This window comes from Solanum dulcamara, chromosome 2, assembly GCF_947179165.1.
Source record: "Solanum dulcamara chromosome 2, daSolDulc1.2, whole genome shotgun sequence".
Classification (NCBI taxonomy): domain Eukaryota; kingdom Viridiplantae; phylum Streptophyta; class Magnoliopsida; order Solanales; family Solanaceae; genus Solanum; species Solanum dulcamara.
The window spans coordinates 80,021,226-80,041,812 of NC_077238.1; the positions used below are offsets into that span (position 1 = coordinate 80,021,226).

Sequence of the window (20,587 nt, forward strand, 5' to 3'; positions counted from 1 at the left end):
TGAACGCAAGAAACCAGTACTCTCATTAACAACCTGATGAAATGTAGGAAAGACCGTATTATTTTCGTATTGAAGAAGATACCAAATCAGATACAACAATGGTTATGAGGTAATGAAGTAAACATAGTCAGATACTCAAAAAGATACAAACTGAAAAAAGTGAGCAAAATAAAATGCTCAGATTTTCAACATCTCAAGCATCGAATGACACTAATATTGCTGGAAGGAAGGTGCTGGTCCCTTAGTCCTACATACGAAACCTCCCTGGATTCCTCCTAGTTGAAAAATTAACTCAAACACCAATCAAGGATATTCTCCATAAATCGTTGTCATTTTTTCCCAGGAACCTACGCTGCTTTTATCCATTGGCAGCTACATTTACTGTCATCACTCATCAGGTGATCACTAAAACTGTACAAGTAAAATCATCACAATATCTTATAGAGAATGATCTGAGATAAGTGATACCTGTAAAACCAACTCGTAGATAAGGAAAACCATCTCATTTCTTCCATTTGACCTCGTGTTGTCGCATCATTTCAAGAACCATAGAATCTTACCAAGAAACTTCACCCAGTACATCTATTTATCCACAGCTCACGTCAAATTTGACCCGCTTGCCTCAAAGTCACTGATTCCTTCACTCTCCAGTTGACTATCTAAGATTTCAACAACATCATGTGGTGGACATTTATCAGCAGGATTTACAGCTGATTTTTTACAAAAGCACTCTGGCCAAGAATTGGTATAAAATGATTCAGGTGAGATCCGCTTATGAGGTCCACCGAAGTTTGTTTTTAACATGGCACGCCTAACTGCTTCCTCAAAACCAGCTGTATGCCCCTTTTCACGACTGATAAAGATAGGAGCCAATGCTTTTCTATCAGGTCGGATTGTTGTGCGAAAACCATAGTATAGCCGGTGACCAAGGAGATTGTTTGCAAAATTGCTTGGTCCATCATATGTTGGCATGAAAATATCAGAGAGAAGACAAACCATATAATCCACAGCTGAACCTAACAAGCCCATTGTGTTCTTCCCCAGCTCACCTGTGGTGTCCACTGTACTATGGTTCTCCAAGCGGGGGAACATGGAACGGAAAGGTTTCATGAATCGCTCACCACCAAAGAGCTCACCTGCAGCAAGATATATCCTAGTAGAGTTATCAAAACCCATTGCACGTAAAATAAGACCCACCTGCCAGATTCGAAGGGAAGATATCAATTATCTGAACAACAATTTTCTAGTTAACAATACAAGTATTAATGTATATACTTAAACAACTCAGAAGGAATGTATCAAATTCCTGATGATTTGAAAGGCTTTCTTCTGTTAACACTGGCGTGCATATAAATAAATCAAGTTAAAGTTGACATTCATGAAACAAGAGGATGTTGAAATACTTTCATTTTCATACAGTCAAGTTAGTATTTGAGCTAATTCTCAATTTAATGATGTGCAATTCTGAGTACAGAAATTTTCACAAACTGATTCAAGTCCTTGAAAGGATATTTACAGACAGCAATCTTCTCATACCTTGAATTACTCACCTTAAAAAATATTTAAGGGTCAGACTAATAAAATATCATCACAAAGAACCACAATGAATTTACACACTCTTGTTGCCGTATTTGTGCACCTTCCTATTGTATCCCAAAAGGTGGCTCTTTGCTGGTTGTATTAAAAGATATATTAAGTTCCAATGGATAATCTCTTTAATGATTACTAGAGTTCATCTTTACATATATACACTTCCTTAAATGCGTAGTTACTCTTTGGGAAAACAACAGAGTCGAGGAGACAGACTATTGTTATCTTTAAAACATCAGAGCTATACTAAGCATCTTTAACCTCTACTCTCATCCAAATGATACATATTTAACCATTCTAAGATGGCTTTAAATCAAGTAACTTATAGCATGGAAATTGTAAATATGAAGATCATCCATATACTGTGTACAAGTATCTGTACGATTACCTCTTCTGGAGTTAGTGGACATTTTCCAATTGCCCTTCTTTCATCATAAACAAGTCTCTTTTCTGCAAAATTTTCCTGCCTATACTTCTTCAAAATCTTTTGCTCCTCAGGAGAAAATATGTCAAAGCACCTGGGGAAATTGAGCCCAAGGTTAAACGGATCAAACTCTATCACGAAAGGAAGATTTTTGGTCTATACTAACTAGCACCAACTAGAAGTACTTCAAGGGCTAAAGATACCCAATGGAATAGAGCAATTATTTCTGTAGTCAGCTCGAAATTTCCCAGCCACAAAAGGAATAGGGAAAAAAAACAAAGTGAGAAAGAAAAAGAGAGAGATTTGAAGAATCTGTTCTTCCTCTCTTTCATCCTCTTTTCCTATTACATTGTTTCATTTTTCCTTTGGGCCACCTCAGGAAAGAACAGAAGATGGGATCTAACGCACCACTTGAGCTTTAATCTACTTAAGTGCACACAATAATGAGTAACTTACCCAGCAAATGCCAGCATATCCATCTCAAAACGAAGGTGTATTGTCATAAAGTGGCCTTGTGAACGAAGTTTAGTGACTATTGAACTGCTTAACTCCATAATATGAGGCTTAAATCGAAGAGCATGATAGTTAACCCTACATCTCAGCCGCTGGTACTCAGGATAATCGATTTCTTCTGCCAGTCGATGTGAAAAAGGAGTAAGATAAATGGCACCATGTTCCTTCATCGTCTTTAGAGCCTCTGTTGTATACCAACTGATAGGAGCATCTCTGGGGGGTCGAATCTGAAAAAAAGAAATGCTTTCTTCAAAAATCCATCAGAGCCCCAAGAAGAACATGATCAAACTCTGAGGAGCAATGTATACCTGTTTGGCTTTTATCTTCTTGACCTTTCCATTTTTTCGAATTTCAGGAATGCTTTCTACTATTCTTACGTCGTACTTCAATGTCTTGATAAAATGTTCAACATCATAGATACCTTGAAATCCACTGAGGATATAGAAATAAAGTTACATGTTATAACTCAGTTAATGGTAAAAACTCAAACTACTAAAAATTGTGAGAATTATAAATCAATCAAGAGCAAGCTTGGGGGACCAAGTTAATGGTAACAAACTAACTCCAACAAGTGTTCTGAGTGACTGTCTAAAATAAATATCATGCTCAAGAGAACTTCCCCCTTGTGCGATAAAGTGATTGGTGCAACAGTCTTTTCATGTTAAACTACATAATGAACCATATTAGTCTAATCCTACTTCCTAGTGACCCTTTGGAGAGCAGGACAAGAAATAAAGAATAGCAAATCACTCAGTAACACATCCAGTGATAACATCAGCTACATAAAAAAAAAAATTAAAATTTCAAGTAAAGAAAACTAAAAGCCTTGCTGCCCATGATTCAAGATGAGTGGCTGAACTTCAAACTGTCTTTAACTCCTCAATTTCCTTGAATTTGTAAAGGTCATCTCTCTCTATCAGAGAAAATCCACCAACTACTGGGTGCATGACCTCTTTCTTCAATTTAAAAATTTCTTGAAATGGTTAAAATTTCAAGAATAAAATAAATAAATAAATAGAGGAAGCACAAATATCACGCTCAAAACGATTTTCCTACGAGCCATTAAGGTACAAAACTATTTGAAGAGTATTAGAGAAATTGCTCTCTACCTTTTTTATTATCAGCCGGCCTTGTATACTCCATTAATCACAGATTTGGAATAATACCACGCATGTTGTTGAGGACAAACTTAGAACCAACGTCATTACAGTGCAGAGATTTAAGCAATATACTCAAATAACAATGTCAATCATGATATAGGTTTTTAAATTGTAGAAGAATTAGGGAATTCGAGGAAATAAGTACCTATCATCATGCCAGAAGGAATTTGCATCCAACTCAGGCAACACCAGTGTAGCATTCATAATTCGTGCAGCAAGAACTGCATTACAGATCTATAAAGTCACAAGCATTTGTTATGTCGAATATATGCAACATAAAGGACGAAAAAAGAGGTACAAATCAACACCAAATTAGTTAGATTAATAATTTAATTATATGAACTCTCATTATCCATTCTGCTTTATTAAGGTTCACTTCATTACAATAATAAACAAGTGTTTTTTTATGACGATGGTGTCTAGACCAGGTTGCGCGTACCTCAACTATTCTACCAGGTACATGTTGTCTCCCACCAACACAGATAATGAGTAACTTTGTCCAATGGCTTTTAGCATATAGGAAGAATCACCTAGTGTTTTTGCCTCTATAAGGATTTGAACCTGAGATCTCATGGTTCTCCTCCCACTTCATAGACCATTAAGCCACACTCTTCAAGTGCAATACTAAAAAAAGTCTTTGAGGCAAATTCGGAGTTTTTAGAAACTAGATATTTCCTAAATACCACATCCAGCTCTCAAGACACAATATCTTGAGTATCTATAATGGTGGTCACATCTACCGGCATGTGATGCTTGGACATATAATCGACTCATGTATCTCTACAAAGAAGTAACTTGCCAAAATGGAAGGACTAACAAACACCAGACACAATATAAGTGCAATAACAACACCAACAAGTAGTCTTAATCCCAATTAGTTGGTATCCACTATATAGAACTTTTGTTTGTATTATGCTATGTCCTTGGCTAAACATGCATTTATTACGAGAGACTACAAGTCTTTTGAGACAATGCATTCATATAAACTTAGGTCTAGGTTATCATCTTTAATCATCAAATCGTAAATGATCAATGCATCGGGAAGTGTACAGAGGATATGGTCAAACAATTTAAAGCGACCATACGGCATACTCGCCCTGACCAAATTTATGTGGTGATATTTGACCAGACACAGAGTTTAAAAAAAGAAAAGAAGACACTTGAAATTTATGGTCTAAATTAAGCCATAGACATTTTTGTGGCTATAATTTATCTTATTAAGGGTAGAATGGAAGTTCAAAGTTAAATTGTTTCTATATAAGGAAGTATGACATTCTTTTGCCAACAGACTAACAAGAAAAGTATGGCATATAAATCGGGACAGAAAGAGTATTATTCTGTAATTCTGGTATTTTCATCTACTATTGGACCTGATCATTTGTAATCTTGTGCAATCTTATATGACATCTCCATTTTTAACAAAATTTATCTTGTAGATATGTTGAACCTTAAGAGGCCAACATGCACTCATATATAATGTTATTGGTCTCGCAATCATTCTATAGTAATTAGCTTTTAGAGTATTTCACTATATTTTATTGACCACACATAGTATATCATGAATCTTGCTAAGACCATATTAAGAATAAGAGAACAAGTACTTGTTTGGACGGTAATCACCAATCTTTTGGCTTATGAGGGGCCCAATCATACACATTCACCATCAAAGTTTTCATCGGAATTCTGAGGTTAGGCCATGGTTAACCCGAAATTAGCAATGAGAAGCGATCAACACAAGAAAAGAAAGACGATGCCACTTCACCAACCACTTCGGTCTAGTCATTGTTAGGCCTCTTTTTTTCACGTAGCACTCAACTTATTTTATCATTCCTATTTCAATTATATATGTTACATTTTCATCTAATCTGCCACTTTACTAGAAAGCTAAGCCTAGATATGTGAATTGTTTGCTCAAACATCACATTTCTTATTGACTTTTCTGTCCACAAGCTTATATTCAAACTACCTATCCGAATCTAACTTTCTTATTCGCTAGCTTCTTTGCCCCATCCTTCCTATAAGACGAGGAAACCTTCGTATCTAGCTCTACTTCCCAAAGTTGATATTGTTTGACTAACTTTATTACCTACTTCCAGAAGTTGATGTTCTTTGATTAAAAGAACAGTAATATGGCAGTAAGAGTGATTTACTTATTTAAATTATATGAAAAAATATTCATAAATCTCACACCAAGGATTAGTTACACACCGCACTACGTTGTTGGTTCAGACCACCATTACACCGAACCCGTAAATAGCCATTGCTTTCACTGGGAGGAGCTGCAAAAGGAGAGAAAAGATAAGAGAGACGTTAGCATAAAGCTGCAGCATTGTAGATTTTGATATCGTAATTGTGTTCATTTTGAATTGGTCTAGGACATAGATAGGTAAAATTGCATACGAGGCCAATCTGATCGAGGAGCAGATGACGCCCTCCAACCATCAGAAGCAGCAGTTCCCCAGAGTGCCTCCGCATTGATCTGCTCAGATAGAAGAACATAATATGTAACATAATAATCAACTGATGAAAAGTCAACTGCTGGTTCAGATTCCATGATGAACAACAGATTACATATTTATATACAAAAATAGCTAAAAACCTAGCGTAGATGAGGTAAGACAAATAGCTCAGCTCTTGCAAATATTCTATATTAGGTAATATTATGTGATACTATATGTGTTGCACATTTATGTTATTAAAGATGAGCATATCAGAGATTTTTGCAATTATCAACTTCCTGTTTGGAGAGGAGGAAAAATGTAAACAATTTGAAATGAACTATCATCAACTGAATTTGTAGCTGAGATTTTCATGTCATAAATAAGATTTTTTTTATGAACTTCCTATCAAGTGATTAGCATATGACCTCCAGCAAACCAAGTACAGAATAGTGTACAGTGATCAGGAACAGAAACAGCCAAGACTGCTACACTATGCAAATGCTTATGGAAAGTTTTGAAAGACAATTAACATTTAGCATCCGAACTAGGTGCTTTTGGCAGCTTTTGCATGCAAATTTATGTGGAGGCTTTAAAGCTGGCCACCTCAATGCTCAACTACACCACATAACTTTTTCCCTCAGCCTTCAGCTATCACCCAATGCTTTCCACTGACTCTGCTATAAATGCCCTTCAAGACAACCACGATCATTGTCACAAGCATCATTTAGCTCTTCTGTTCACAAGCCTTTTAACTGCTGGTATGGCAAAGCTTTCTTCTCTCCTCCTAGCCTTCTTAGCCATTGTCATTGCCAACACGAGCAGAGTTAGCACTTCCATAATGGAGGAAAGAACCCAGGTCAGATGCAGAAGTTCAAGGGAGGATGACAGATGCCCAACCACTTCCAGCTTTATTGCCCCATAGAGCTAAGCACGATCACCAGATAACAGCAGTCGTTACAGGAGCATATCCAACAATGATGCCAATTTAGGAACTTCAACACAGATTGCTGCTTGTGAAACCCTCAAGAGGATGTGGGAGGATGGAAGCCAACTGGGTTATGTAATACAACGTGTGATGGAGAAAGCCCACTACTTACCCAGCACGTGTAACATGCTCACAATGCAGTGCAGTGCCCACAATACAGTGCTAAATGGTAAAGTGAACAAAACTCTCACTCTATACTTAGCACACTGTCATCTGTATGGGAGTATGCAGTGTCTAAACTGGTGATTGTACTTTTCGACTCATCTTTACGACTATGCAAGCACAGCAATGCATGAATCAAGGAGCCCCATTTGATAAGACCATCTTTCTTCTCTCTACCTCCTTCTACTGCCTATGAATTTAAATTATGATTACTGAGACTATACTCTAGTCTTACCAACCATAACTAGAGACTTTAATTTTGCTGAGGTTTAAGTGAAATTAATGATGCATCCTACTTGAAGCAGATAAACTGATTATGAGACTACATGACCTAACTAAACATAAGAGTTATTCTGTCAGACTTTAGTACTAATATTTCTCCAAAAGGTGGATATTATGTATTTTAAAAGGTGATTAAGAGCAAGCCAAATTTTTCACAAGAATGCGTAATACAGAAATAATGAATTCAGAGAAAGGACATTACATGGATAAAACCGCTGAAAGGCCTTTAGATAGTACATACTTGGTGAACAAGGTCAAGATGAATTTATTGAGAAAACCCGAAACATATAATAAGATCGCAATCAACATTCCTACAAAAACTAATTTAACAGCAAATGGGACTTTTTTTCTAGCTAAATCACCACATTTCTAATAATTAAGCAGCTAAGAAAATTACAAAAACAAGCCAAACTAATTAGAAACAGCTTAAAGCAGTACCTCAGCTGAAGAATTGTTACTGTTAAAATCGAAAAATTTGAGAATATTACTAAATTAAATCTATAAGAGCAATCAACTGCAGATTCCTAACAAAACTAATTTCAACAGCAAATATGAAAAACTAATTTCAACAGCAAATATGACTCTTTTTCCTAGCTAAATTACCACATTCTAATAAAATTACGCAACTAAAAAAACTACAAAAGCAAGTCAAGCTAATTTACAAACAGCTTAAAATGCAGTACCTCAGCTGAAGAACTGTTAACTAATCGACATAAGCATGAACATACAAATCACAACGACAATGACAGCAAACAGGACTGCTTTTCAAGATAAATCACCACATTTCTAATAAAATTAAGCAACTAAAAACTATAAAAGCAAGTTAAGCTAATTACAAAAGCTTAAAACGCAATACCTCAGCTGAGGAACTGTTACTATTACTATAGACATAAGCATGAAACATATAAATCATGACAACAATGACAGCAAACAAGACTTTTTTTTCTAGCTAAATCACCACATTTCTAATCAAATTAAGCAACTAAAAAAAACTATAAAAGCAATTCAAGCTAATTACAAACAGCTTGAAACGCAGTACCTCAGCTGAAGAACTGTTACTATTATTACCCGAAATCGCATACATAAACAAGAACATACAAATCACAACAACGATAACAGCAATCGAGAGCCTTATAAACATTGCTTTAACACCACCTAATTGCTGCTTCAGCGGTTGCCGATACCCAGGCCTGTCGCAAAAAAGCCATAACCATCAGATCCAAAGCGTTATTCGATCAAATCAACATACATAAACGGAAAAACATGCAGATTTTTGTGAAAATAAGAGATTTATGTATGAATTTAGTGCATTTACCTCCGCATTTTTGTTGAGATCCGAGAAATGGAGAATTCCGTAAAGCTTCAAAGTAGTGAAGAATTTTGTGCGCTGAATATTTGGAGAAATCTGCCAACAGTGAGAATTAGAGGAAACAATTTGTATACATAATCGTGTTACGGAAGTCACTGGGTTTTTTATAATTTTAGAAATTTGTACTGCCATTAATATTAATATGGGTGTATAATAATCAATGTTAATTTTTTTACTGGTTGGCTTAATTAAAAAATATATATTACAGTAGGTAAGTGTGAGGTACAATGAAAAATGTTTTTTAGAAAAATTAGTGAATTTAGGAAAATAAGTGAATTTATTGTTAATTTTCTAGTATTTGGTACGTAAATAAAAATTATTATCTTAAAATATTTGTCTAAATCTTTCATTTTAATTTATTTATATTATTTTTCGTTTCAAAAGAATGTCTTTTATTTGGCGACTCTCTTTTTTACTTTTGTAGAAATTATGAAGAACAGTTTGGGAAAATTTTCTCGTTGTATTTCTCTATACACTGTATGCACATATTTATGCAAAATCGAAATATCTGATAATTAAGGAAATAAAATAAATCTATCCTATTTGTCTATCTCTTATTGGCTATACATATAACTGTCTAATAACAAAATTGATTCTTTTCTATGATAAACACGTGTCTCTCACATGTTTGTTGAGAAGCATCCGGAATGTGTTGAGGTGGACGGTTCTGATTGTTTCTCTTATATTTAGACTCATTGATGGTCTTCTCCTTTGATTTCTTTTCTGAGAGGGATGAAGGTTTCGCCATTAATGGTGAGCTCGAATCTGAAGTTTCATTATCATTCCCAACATCCCCCTCAAGGTGGAGGGGAGCAAAGTGAGACTCAACTTGCAAAGAAGATGATGATGAGAAGGTCCAGAAAGTGGTTTAGTGAAAATGCCCGCCAATTGGTCCTTTGAAGGGACAAATGAGAGAGAGATAAGACCGGAGAGGTATTTTTGTCTAACAAAGTAACAGTCAAGTTCGACATGTTTTGTCCTCTCGTGAAACACTGGGTTACGGGCAATATAAATAGCTGCTAGGTTGTCGGAGTGTACAAGGACTAGTAAAATTAGGGAGGGCTATTTTTTAGGTACATGAGAATTCGTAATCCTACTGTAAAATGACTATCACATGGTCGTTGCATAAACTAAGTGTCAGTACAGTAAAACACAAATCTGGCCTTGTGTGAGTCAAATAATTCAATTTTCCTATAAGATGATGATAGATGGTAGGATCTGACATGAGGTTTCCTGATTGTGCAGATAACTTATTTGAAGGATCCATTAGAGAGGATACCGACTGCAAATGAGAGACATCAAATTCTTAGAGAAAATCCAAAGTATATTTTTGTTGACTTATAATTATCCCATGGTCCTCCCTCAATATTTTCATCCCCAAGAAATAATGCATATGTCCAAGGTCTTTTATTTTGAATTCTGCATGAAGGAAATCTCTGAATGTTTGAATTTCTGTAGTGTCACTCCTTGTAATAAGAATATCATCAACATATACTGCCACCATAGAAATCAAATCTCCATTACGTTTAAAAAACAGAGAGTAATCATTGAGTGAGGCAGTGTACCCTTTGACACTGAGAGCACCTACAAGCCTTGCATACCACTGTCTGGAGGCTTGTTTCAAACTATAGAATGATTTTCTAAGCTTACAAACCAAATTAGGATGGGAAGGATCTAAACCAGCTGGAAATTTCATGTATACCTCTTCTTGCAAATCCCCATGCAAAAAGGTATTATTCACATCAAATTATAAGATTGGCCAATTCTTTTTAGCTGCAACAGCCAGGAGACACCTGATGGTAGTCATTTTAACCACAGGAAAAAATGTCTCATTGAAATCTATGCCCTCCTTTTGAATATCACCTCTAACTACCAACCTTGCCTTTAGCCTCTCTATAGATCCATCAGCATGGTGTTTGACTTTGTAGACCTATTTACAAGGGAGTGCTTTGTTGTCCTTAGTAAGTGGAACCACATCCCAAGTATGATTTGACTGTAATGTTGCAAGCTCTGCATTCATAGCCTTTGTCCAACCTGAATGAATAGATGCCTGAAAATAGCTAGAGGGCTCTGTAATTTCTAAAATTGACTTGAGAATAATCTTATTGGACAAAAAAATACCATCAAAAGAGAACATACTAGGTTGGGAAAGAACAACAAAAGAAGAGTTAGTGACTGAATTAAGAAAAATACTATTGCAAATGTAATCTTTCATATGAATAGGAAGACTACCTTTGTTTGTTCTATCAGATCTTCTAGGAGGAAGAGAAATAGGAGTTTGTGAGTGTAAAAGAGGTGAAGGAGAAGTAGGAGGAGAAGAATTTGGGGAAGATATATGAGTATGATCTGATGAAAGTGTAGTAGATGGAAGTGGAACAGGATTGGAGTTTTCTAATGGATTAGGATCAGAAAACATCTGATTGGCAGAATTGGAAAAAAATAGGGGTGGAGGGTGTTAAGGGTTGTTGCAAAAGGAAAAATTGCTTCATAGAAGAAAACATCCCTAGAAACAAATACTTCTTGCTGTCCAAATTCAAAAGCTTGTAACCCTTTTGGTTACAGGGATACCCTAAAAACACAAATGTTTTTGATCTAGGATCAAACTTTTCTCTACCATGAGCCAAAGTATTTGCATAACACAAACATCCAAAACACCTCAGATGTTGATAAGATAATTTTTCAAAAATAAAATGATAAGGAGTGTCACTATGTAAAACTCTAGATGGTATTCGATTGATCAGAAATGTAGCAGTAAAAATGCATTCTCCCTAATAATCTAGAAGGACTTGAGATTGAAATAAAAGAGCTCTTGCAATCTCAAAAAGATGTCTATGCTTTCTCTCAACTATGCCATTCTGTTGAGGGGTAGCAACACAAGATGTTTGATGAATAACACCTTGAGAAGTGAAATATTTACTAGCTTCCACATTTTTGCCCAATTCCATGGCATTAGCAGGCCTTACTATTTTCACCTTTGTATTGAACTAGCTTTCCACCATTTGTAAGAAGCTTTGTAAAATTGAAAAGGCATTTCTCTTAGTTGTCAATAAATAAGTTCAAGTACATCTGCTATAATCATCTTATATAGTGAAAAAATACTTGTAGTTGTTATAGGTAGGTACTTTAGAAGGTCCTCATGTATCGATGTGAATTAGTTCAAATATGGATGTAGTAGATTTTTGACTTATTGAAAAGGGAAGTCTAGATTGTCTTGCTCTAGGACATACATCACAAAAACAATCAGAAATAGAAAGAATTGAAATAAAATTGACATTCTTCATTGATGAGAAAGGTAAATGTCCCAATCTAATGTACCACAACCTTACATTAGAAAATGCACTAGTACAAATAGTAGAACTTGAATTAGAAACAGACTCAGAATTACTAAGAACTGAAAAAAAAACTGAACTAGGAACATTTCTTGACATCATGGACACATTCTTGCTAGAATTGAAAATAGATGCTTTGACATTAGGCTGGATCAGGTGGAGACCTTCTTGTGCTTCACCAAAAACTTCTGGCCTTCTTATTAAGAGGCCTTGGATGATACAATCATTTGATGTGAAAAAACAAATTACATTCAAAATGACTGCAAAATTTTTGCACAGACATAAGATTGTACTTGAAACTTGGAACATATAAAACATTTTGTAAAGAAAAATCAGAAAATAGAGATATTGTTCTTATATGAGTGACATGAATAGTATGACAATTAGGAAGATTAATAGATAAAGGAGTTTTAAGAGGAGACATAGATGTAAAAATATCTGAATTGTAGCACATATGTTCTGATGCACCTGAATCTATGATCTAGGTGCTTGGGTTTATAACTGAAAAACATGAGCTAATGTATTTTGAAATTGTACCAGCCACTACATTTGTATTTATCTCAAGTCCAACATTATTATTTGTTGACTCTTCCATCTTCATTTGTTTGAATATTTGAACAAATTGATTGTATTGCTCCTTATTGTAGTGTTGGTTGGGTACAAAAGCTTCATGATTGATGTGTTTGTTATATATTTCCTCCATGAATAGAACTCCATTCCCACTAATCTGTCCCTGAAAAACGTTTTCATTAGTGAACTGAAAATCATCTAGGAATCCTATAAGCCTATAGCAATCATCTTCCATGTGACCTGTTTTCCATAATAAGTACATGAGACATTAGGATTATACTTTTTCCTTTTTTCTTTAAACTTTGAATTCTGCTTCTGAAACTTTTGTGGTTGTTGAATATTGGTAGATCTAGGGTATGAACTCCCAGATCTCTGAGGTCCAACTACAGATCTTTGGGTTTGCTTACCACATCTATACTGATTTGTGTTACCAGCTATAAAAGCAGTAGAATCAGAGGAAAGAGGGGGACTCATATGACTTTCTCTCTGATTTTCATTTTGTAAAAGTAAAGAATATGCATGATTAATGTCAGGCAAAGGGTTAATCATGAGAATGTTACCCCTAGCCTATGAATATGTCATTTAGACCCATAAGGAATTATATAAGTCTTTCATCTTTCAAAGATTTCTCCAGTTTATGTTTCCCTTCACAAATGCACACATAAGTTCATTTTATGTTAGAATTCAGTGAATCCAACTCATCCCACAGTATTTTCAAGTTAGTGAAATATCCTGTAATATTGTTAGTTCCCTTTATTAATCTGCTAAGTTCTTTTTGTAGGTGATAACACTTTGCACCATTGGATTGACCAAATCTGTGCTCCAAGCTCATCCACAGTTCCTTAGCAGTTCTTGAGTAGATAACACTGTTGCGATTTCCTTGACAATGAATTTAAGAGCTAAGATGTCACCATATCGTTACATCTACTCTAAACTTTTAGATCTGATGATTATACTGAAGGTGTTGCATTAGATTTAGTGATGAATCTTAATTTATTCTTGGCTGACAAGGCAATCAACACTGATCTTTTCCATCCTTGATATCTTCTTTCATCAAAAGGGTTGTTGATCAGTGACATACCAGGAGCATCAATGCATGAAGATAATATGGGTGATTTGAATCAATGGAGGTTGTGCTTCTTACAAGGGTTGTTGTAGTAGCTCCTGTAGTTGGTTGCTCCATTGCTTAAACAAGAAGAAGGATTGAAATGATGAAGGAGATTTGATTAAGAGCGCTTTGATATCATGTAGAAATTATGAAAAACAGTTTGAGAAGCTTTTCTCATTGTATTTCTCTATACACTGTATGTCCATATTTATACAAAATCAGAATATTTGACAATTAAGGAAATAAAATAAATCTATCCTATTTGTCTATTTTTTATTGGCTATACACATAACTGCCTAATAACAAACTTGATTCTTTTCTATGATAAACATGTGCTTCTCACGTGTTTGTTGAGAAGCATCCGGAATGTGTTAAGGTGGACGGCTCTGATTGTTTCTCTTATATTTAGACTCATTGATGGTCTGATGTGTGCCACTTATCTAATTGTTGTACAAAGTTGAATCAAAACACTTCGGACTTCTCAAAGTGTTTTCAGTTGAACAAACACTAGAAGTCTTCTCCTTTGATTTCTTTTCTGTGAGGGTTGAAGGTTTCGCCATTAATGGTGAGCTCGAATCTGGAGTTTCATTATCATTCCCAACAACTTCACTTGACATGTTTAATGCTGCAAGATTAGAAAATATTTGATACATTTTTCATATATTTTTATTAAGACGACAAGGTTCTAAAAAGTTATTTACTTTTCTTGAATTATGTATCAAGTGAAAATTTAGATAAATAAATTGAAAAATGAGAGGGTATAATCTAGACAAAATTATTGAATGTGAGATTTATTAAATTCTTCTACGTCTCATAAAATGAAAGATAATAAATATTTAATAAAATAGTTGAAGATCAAGACAAGTAATGTGAAGATAGAAATAAATAAAATTTAAAATTTATAGATTCATGTGAATTCAATAATTAACACGATCTGTAAGTTAATAAAAAATATAGAAAATTCAATATAATGAATATGAATTAAAAAATGAGTTAGAATTGAGGACATTGGATAGTAAAAATCTATATTGTTGACCTAACTCGTTTCTAGCTTTCCAAATCATTCATAAAAATAGATATTAAATATAGCAAAAAAAATAATATACAAATATAGTTTATACAACCGTGTGTCCATATTGTATTATTTTTATTTTTGAAAAAAAATAAGTAGAATATTTTTTTTATTTGATATCAAACCCTCCCCCCAAAAAATAATAATTATTTTTCTACAAAATTCACTTTAAAAAAATTGATTATAAGATATTGAGGTCATTTAAATTGACTTATAAGCTACTTATGTTAACCATATGCAAGCTATCATGGTTAATAGTTTGTTAGATATGGTTAATAGTTTGTTAGAAGTTAGTTGAAGTTAGTTGAAGTTTGTTAGAGGTTAGTTGTAGGTTGATAGTGACTTGTAACTAACTAATCTAACTCTATAAATACAACTCACTCACACCACATGAAAGGTGAGTGTGTATGCATAATGTGATCATTTTGGATAGCAATGTAATCTTCTCCCTTCTCCTCTTCTTCTCTGCAACTTTCTCTGTTTTTCTTTCTTCTGCTGCACCTGCAACTTCTCTTTTCTTCAACTTCCATTATTTCTTCTCGTCTAACTCGTCTTGACTCATATAGTCGTCTAACAAGACTCCATCATCAAAGTTATCATGGTATCAGAGCATTTGGTAAGTTTCTAGAACTGGAAACCGAGAAGTGCAGGTGCTCGTCTTGAAAGGAGTTTGAGTCGCAGTAAATTTTCAGCATTTCAGCATTCTCAGTTTTCGAAGAAAGTTCAATGGTGAATCTAGATGAAGCTAGTGAAGCTGCAACTGGAAGACGAGGTGCTGAGAATTTCAACTCAAACACAGCAGCATCTGAGCTAGTAATACCAAACATTGATCACAATCATCCTCTCTTCTTGCATCAAAATGATACTCCAGGTAGCTCATTAATTTCTCTTCAACTAGTTGGTTTAGAGAACTACGCGATCTGGAGTAGATCAATGAGAATTGGATTAATAGGCAAGAGTAAACTTGGATTCATTGATGGTAGATATCCTAAGTCTAAGTTTGGACCTGAGTTGTCTGATGCTTGGGAGAAGTGTAATGCTGTAATCCTCTCTTGGATTATGAATGCAGTTCGACCAGGATTGCTGGGAACTGTGGTGTATGGAGGAGATGCACACAAAGTCTGGTGTGATCTAAAGGAAAGATTTGACAAGATAAATGGAGCTCATGTGTATCAACTCCATAAAGAAATTCATGGTCTAAGTCAGGGAACCATATCAATTTCAGATTACTATACAAAACTCAAAAGTTTGTGGAATGAATATGATTCAATTATGCCTTGTCCAGGTTGTTCGTGCCCTGAGTCTAAGAAGTTTCAAGATCACTATGAGTATCAAAGGTTACTAGAGTTCCTAATGGGACTAAATGAAACCTACTCTGCAGTTAGAGGACAAATTTTGATGCAGTCTCCAACTCCAACTCTTAACAAAGCCTTCTCCCTTGTCATGGATCATGAAAGTCAAAGGAACATAGCACACACTAACTATGAATCACCCCTGCCTAAACTGATGGAAAGTACTGCATTGTTTAGCCAAAAAGGGAGTGGTCATAGTTTTGGTAATGGGAACTCTGGTCATCAACCTGGTGGAGGTGGTGGTAATCCAATTAGAAGTCACTATGAAGCTCAGTTCAATTCTCAGAAACTACAAAAGCCTGTTATTACCTGTGAGGTGTGTGGCTACAGAGGTCACACTAAGGAGCAATGCTTCAAAGTCAAAGGATATCCAGTTGGCTGGAGATCCAAGAAGAAAACTGGTAGTTCTACACCTAGCTCTAGTTCCTTTGCTAATCAAGTTACAGTTGCTCAAAGTGCAGGCTTATCACACAATGAAGAGCCTAGTGCAGCATACAAGTCACCTGCAGCTTTCTTCACAAAAGAACAATATCAGCAAATAATGCAGTTACTAACTAAAGGCAGTGACACTGGTGGAGAGCATTCAGCCAAAGCAGCCACAGCAGGTAGAGTTTTGTCAACTCTAGTGTCCAAATATGTAAATAAGGAGTGGATAGTTGACACAGGAGCCACTAACCATATGACATCTCAGTTGTCATCACTAGAAAATTATACCTCAGTGTCTAAGCCTAAAAGAAGGCATGTACTACTACCAACAGGAAATGTTGCATTAGTGTCTCATGTTGGCAGCACAAAAGTCTTTGGAGATCAAGTTATTGACAATGTTCTCTTTGTTCCTGATTTCAAATGCAACCTCTTATCTGTGTCACAACTAACTAAGGAGCTTCAATGCATGGCAGCCTTCTTTCTTGATTTTTGTGTCTTTCAGGATCTCTACAGTGGACAGGTCAAGGGGATTGGTAGAGAAGATGAAGGACTCTACATCCTCAAGGAAGGCTTTCACCATACTGATTCTACTCAGAGGAGATGCAGTACCTCTACAGCTCAAGTGTCTTCTACTACTAGTGTTGTATATGGTAGTAGTTCTGAGTCAAGTACACTGTGGCATAGCAGGTTAGGACATGCTCCCATTGATGTAATAAGAAGGTCCCCTAGTCTCTCAGGAGTAGATATCTCTAACAGCTCACCTTGTACAGTGTGTCCATTAGCAAAACAAACAAAAGTTCCTTTTCCTGTAAGCATTCACACTTCAAAGGCACTCTTTGACTTGGTGCATTGTGATGTTTGGGGACCATATAGAGTACCTACTTATAATGGAATGAAATACTTTGTTACTGTAGTAGATGACTACTCCAGATTCACTTGGCTATTTCTTCTCACAGCTAAATCTGATACTATAGTTGTGATGAGACATTTTTTTGCTCAAATCCATAATCAGTTTTCAACGTGTGTTAAAGTACTTAGAACTGATAATGGGACTGAATTCATGAGCACAGCCTTTCAGTCCATGCTATCAACTCTGGGAATCTGTCATCAAACCACATGTGTTTACACTCCTCAGCAAAATGGTGTAGTAGAAAGGAAGCACAGAACTATCTTAAACATGGTAAGAGCCTTGAGGTTCCAGGCATCAGTACCCTTGCAATTTTGGGGAGAATGTGTTACCACAGCTGTCTATATCCTTAATCGACTTCCATCTAAACTGTTATCTTATAAGTCTCCCTTTGAGATACTGTATCAACATCCTCCATCCCTCTCTTATATCAAAATTTTTGGTTGCCTATGTTATGCCACTTGTCCAGCCATTACTGATAAGTTCTCTCCTAGAGCTATACCTGCTGCACTTATGGGATACTCCTTGTCTCAAAAGGGATATATCCTGTATGATCTACATACTAAGTCCTTCTTTGTGAACAGACATGTTGTGTTCAAAGAAGACATGTTCCCTTTTAAAGACTTTCAAACCTCATCCAATCCCATCTTTCCTGTCTTAACTCTAGTACAACCTGATAATGATCTTCCACCTACTAGCCTGTCACCTGATGATCCTTCTCAAGACTCTCAGCTACCAATTACTCCTGAAATCCATTCTCCACTTCCATCTCCCACAACAGCTCCTACCAGAAGGTCCTCCAGATCAACCAAACCTCCTATCTGGCTTCAGGATTTTGTTACTAAGTCCAAAAGCCACTCTTGTCTATTTCCAGTTTCTGACTTTGTTAGCTACAAACATTTGTCTTCATCTTACAGCTCCTGCATCAAGACATTCTCAGCTATCTCAGAGCCCTCTTCTTGAGGAAATAGATGCCTTGATGGACAACAACACTTGGAGTCTGGTGGATCTTCCTCCTGGTAAGAAGCCTATTGGTTGTAGATGGATCTACAAAGTAAAATACAAATCTACAGGTGAAGTGGAGAGGTATAAGGCCAGGCTAGTTGCTAAGGGGTATAGCCAACAAGAGGGGCTCGATTATGGGGAAACTTTCAGCCCTGTGGCTAAAATGGTTACTGTGAGATCCATTATTGCACTTGCTGCTTCAAAGGGTTGGCTCATACATCAGATGGATGTTCACAATGCCTTCCTTAATGGTGATTTGTTAGAGGATGTCTACATGACCATTCCTCCTGGGTTTGCTAGACAGGGGGAGAACACTAAAGTCTGCAAACTTCACAAGTCTCTATATGGCCTCAAACAAGCACCAAGGCAGTGGAACTTTAAGCTAACACAGTCTTTACTTCGGCTGGGATTCCATCAAAGTCACTATGATTACTCACTCTTCACTAGACATGATAAGCATGATATACTTATTGTGCTGGTATATGTAGATGATCTTTTGATCACTGGTAGTAACCAGGACATCATCAGAGACACCAGAAAAGACCTACAGAAGGAGTTCAAGATGAAGGATCTAGGAGAGCTCAAATTCTTCCTAGGGATTGAATGTGCCAGATCAAGCAAAGGGATCCATATGTCTCAAAGGAAATATGCTCTTGAATTAATAGCTGAGTGTGGTCTAGAGGGAGCTAAACCTGTAGCAACTCCCTTGGAACAGAATCAGAAGCTTACATCTGCACAATATGATGAGTGTGTTGGAGGTACAGGTAATGAGGGACATGAAGATCACAAACTTCAGGATCCCAGCAGGTACCAAAGACTGGTAGGAAGACTTCTATATCTGACCATGACTAGACCTGATTTAGCCTTCTCAGTTCAGGTTCTGAGTCAGTTCATGCACTGCCCCAAAGAGTCTCACATGGAAGCTGCATTGAGAGTGGTTAGGTACATAAAAGAAGCCCCTGGTCTTGGACTACTAATGCCAGCAGAAGACACCAACAAACTTCTAGCCTACTGTGAATCAGATTGGGGAAGCTGCCTGGAAACAAGAAGATCTGTAACTGGCTACTTGGTCAAGCTTGGTGGAGCACTGATATCTTGGAAATCTAAGAAACAGGAGACTGTATCCAGAAGCTCAGCTGAAGCTGAGTTTAGAAGCATGGCTCACTGTGCTGCTGAAGTTACATGGCTTGTAGGGCTGTTTGAAGAACTTGGCATACACATTGAGCTTCTTATAACCATGGTGTGTGACAGCAAAGCAGCTATTCAAATTGCTGCCAATCCTATCTTCCATGAAAGAACCAAACACATAGACATCGATTGCCATTTTGTAAGAGAAAAGATCAACCAAGGTATGCTGAAAACAGAATTCACACATACCAAAGATCAACTAGCCGACTTGCTTACCAAGAGTCTTAGCAAGGGCCAACATCAACTGCTGGTGAAGGAACTTGGAGTCATGAACTTGTTCAAACCATGAGCTTGAGGGGGAGTGTTAACCATATGCAAGCTACCATGGTTAATAGTTTGTTAGATATGGTTAATAGTTTGTTAGAAGTTAGTTGAAGTTAGTTGAAGTTAGTTGAAGTTAGTTGAAGTTTGTTAGAGGTTAGTTGTAGGTTGATAGTGACTTGTAACTAACTAATCTAACTCTATAAATACAACTCACTCACACCACATGAAAGGTGAGTGTGTATGCATAATGTGATCATTTTGGATAGCAATGTAATCTTCTCCCTTCTCCTCTTCTTCTCTGCAACTTTCTCTGTTTTTCTTTCTTCTGCTGCACCTGCAGCTTCTCTTTTCTTCAACTTCCATTATTTCTTCTCGTCTAACTCGTCTTGACTCATATAGTCGTCTAACAAGACTCCATCATCAAAGTTATCAACTTATAA

General features: G+C 36.2%; 1 protein-coding gene across 2 annotated transcripts; it reads right to left on the reverse strand.

Annotated features, from left to right (window-relative positions):
• Positions 1-42: 42 nt before the first annotated feature.
• LOC129880957 (O-fucosyltransferase 1) lies at positions 43-9,040 on the reverse strand. Of its 2 annotated transcripts, XR_008765511.1 has the most exons (10): positions 8,873-9,040; positions 8,597-8,747; positions 6,088-6,166; positions 5,896-5,966; positions 3,833-3,921; positions 2,836-2,959; positions 2,471-2,754; positions 1,979-2,108; positions 469-1,197; positions 43-381 (listed from the first exon to the last, which is right to left on the reverse strand). XR_008765511.1 is itself a non-coding variant. In XM_055955236.1 (9 exons), the coding sequence occupies exons 1-9, from the start codon at positions 8,878-8,880 to the stop codon at positions 598-600; spliced, it is 1,536 nt and encodes a 511-aa protein (XP_055811211.1). In that variant the 5' UTR covers positions 8,881-9,040; the 3' UTR covers positions 43-597. The 2 variants fall into 2 exon arrangements, 1 of the variants encoding a protein (XP_055811211.1); XM_055955236.1 differs by having other exon boundaries at positions 43-1,197.
• Between the last annotated feature and the right edge of the window lie 11,547 nt (positions 9,041-20,587).

Excerpts from the sequence above, each read along its gene's own strand:
- LOC129880957 (XM_055955236.1), bottom strand. Across the intron at positions 3,922-5,895 it reads TGAACCAACAACGTAGTGCG|ATCTGTAATGCAGTTCTTGC; the intron begins GTGTGTAACTAA and ends GTGACTTTATAG. Across the intron at positions 2,755-2,835 it reads AGAAGATAAAAGCCAAACAG|ATTCGACCCCCCAGAGATGC; the intron begins GTATACATTGCT and ends TCTTTTTTTCAG.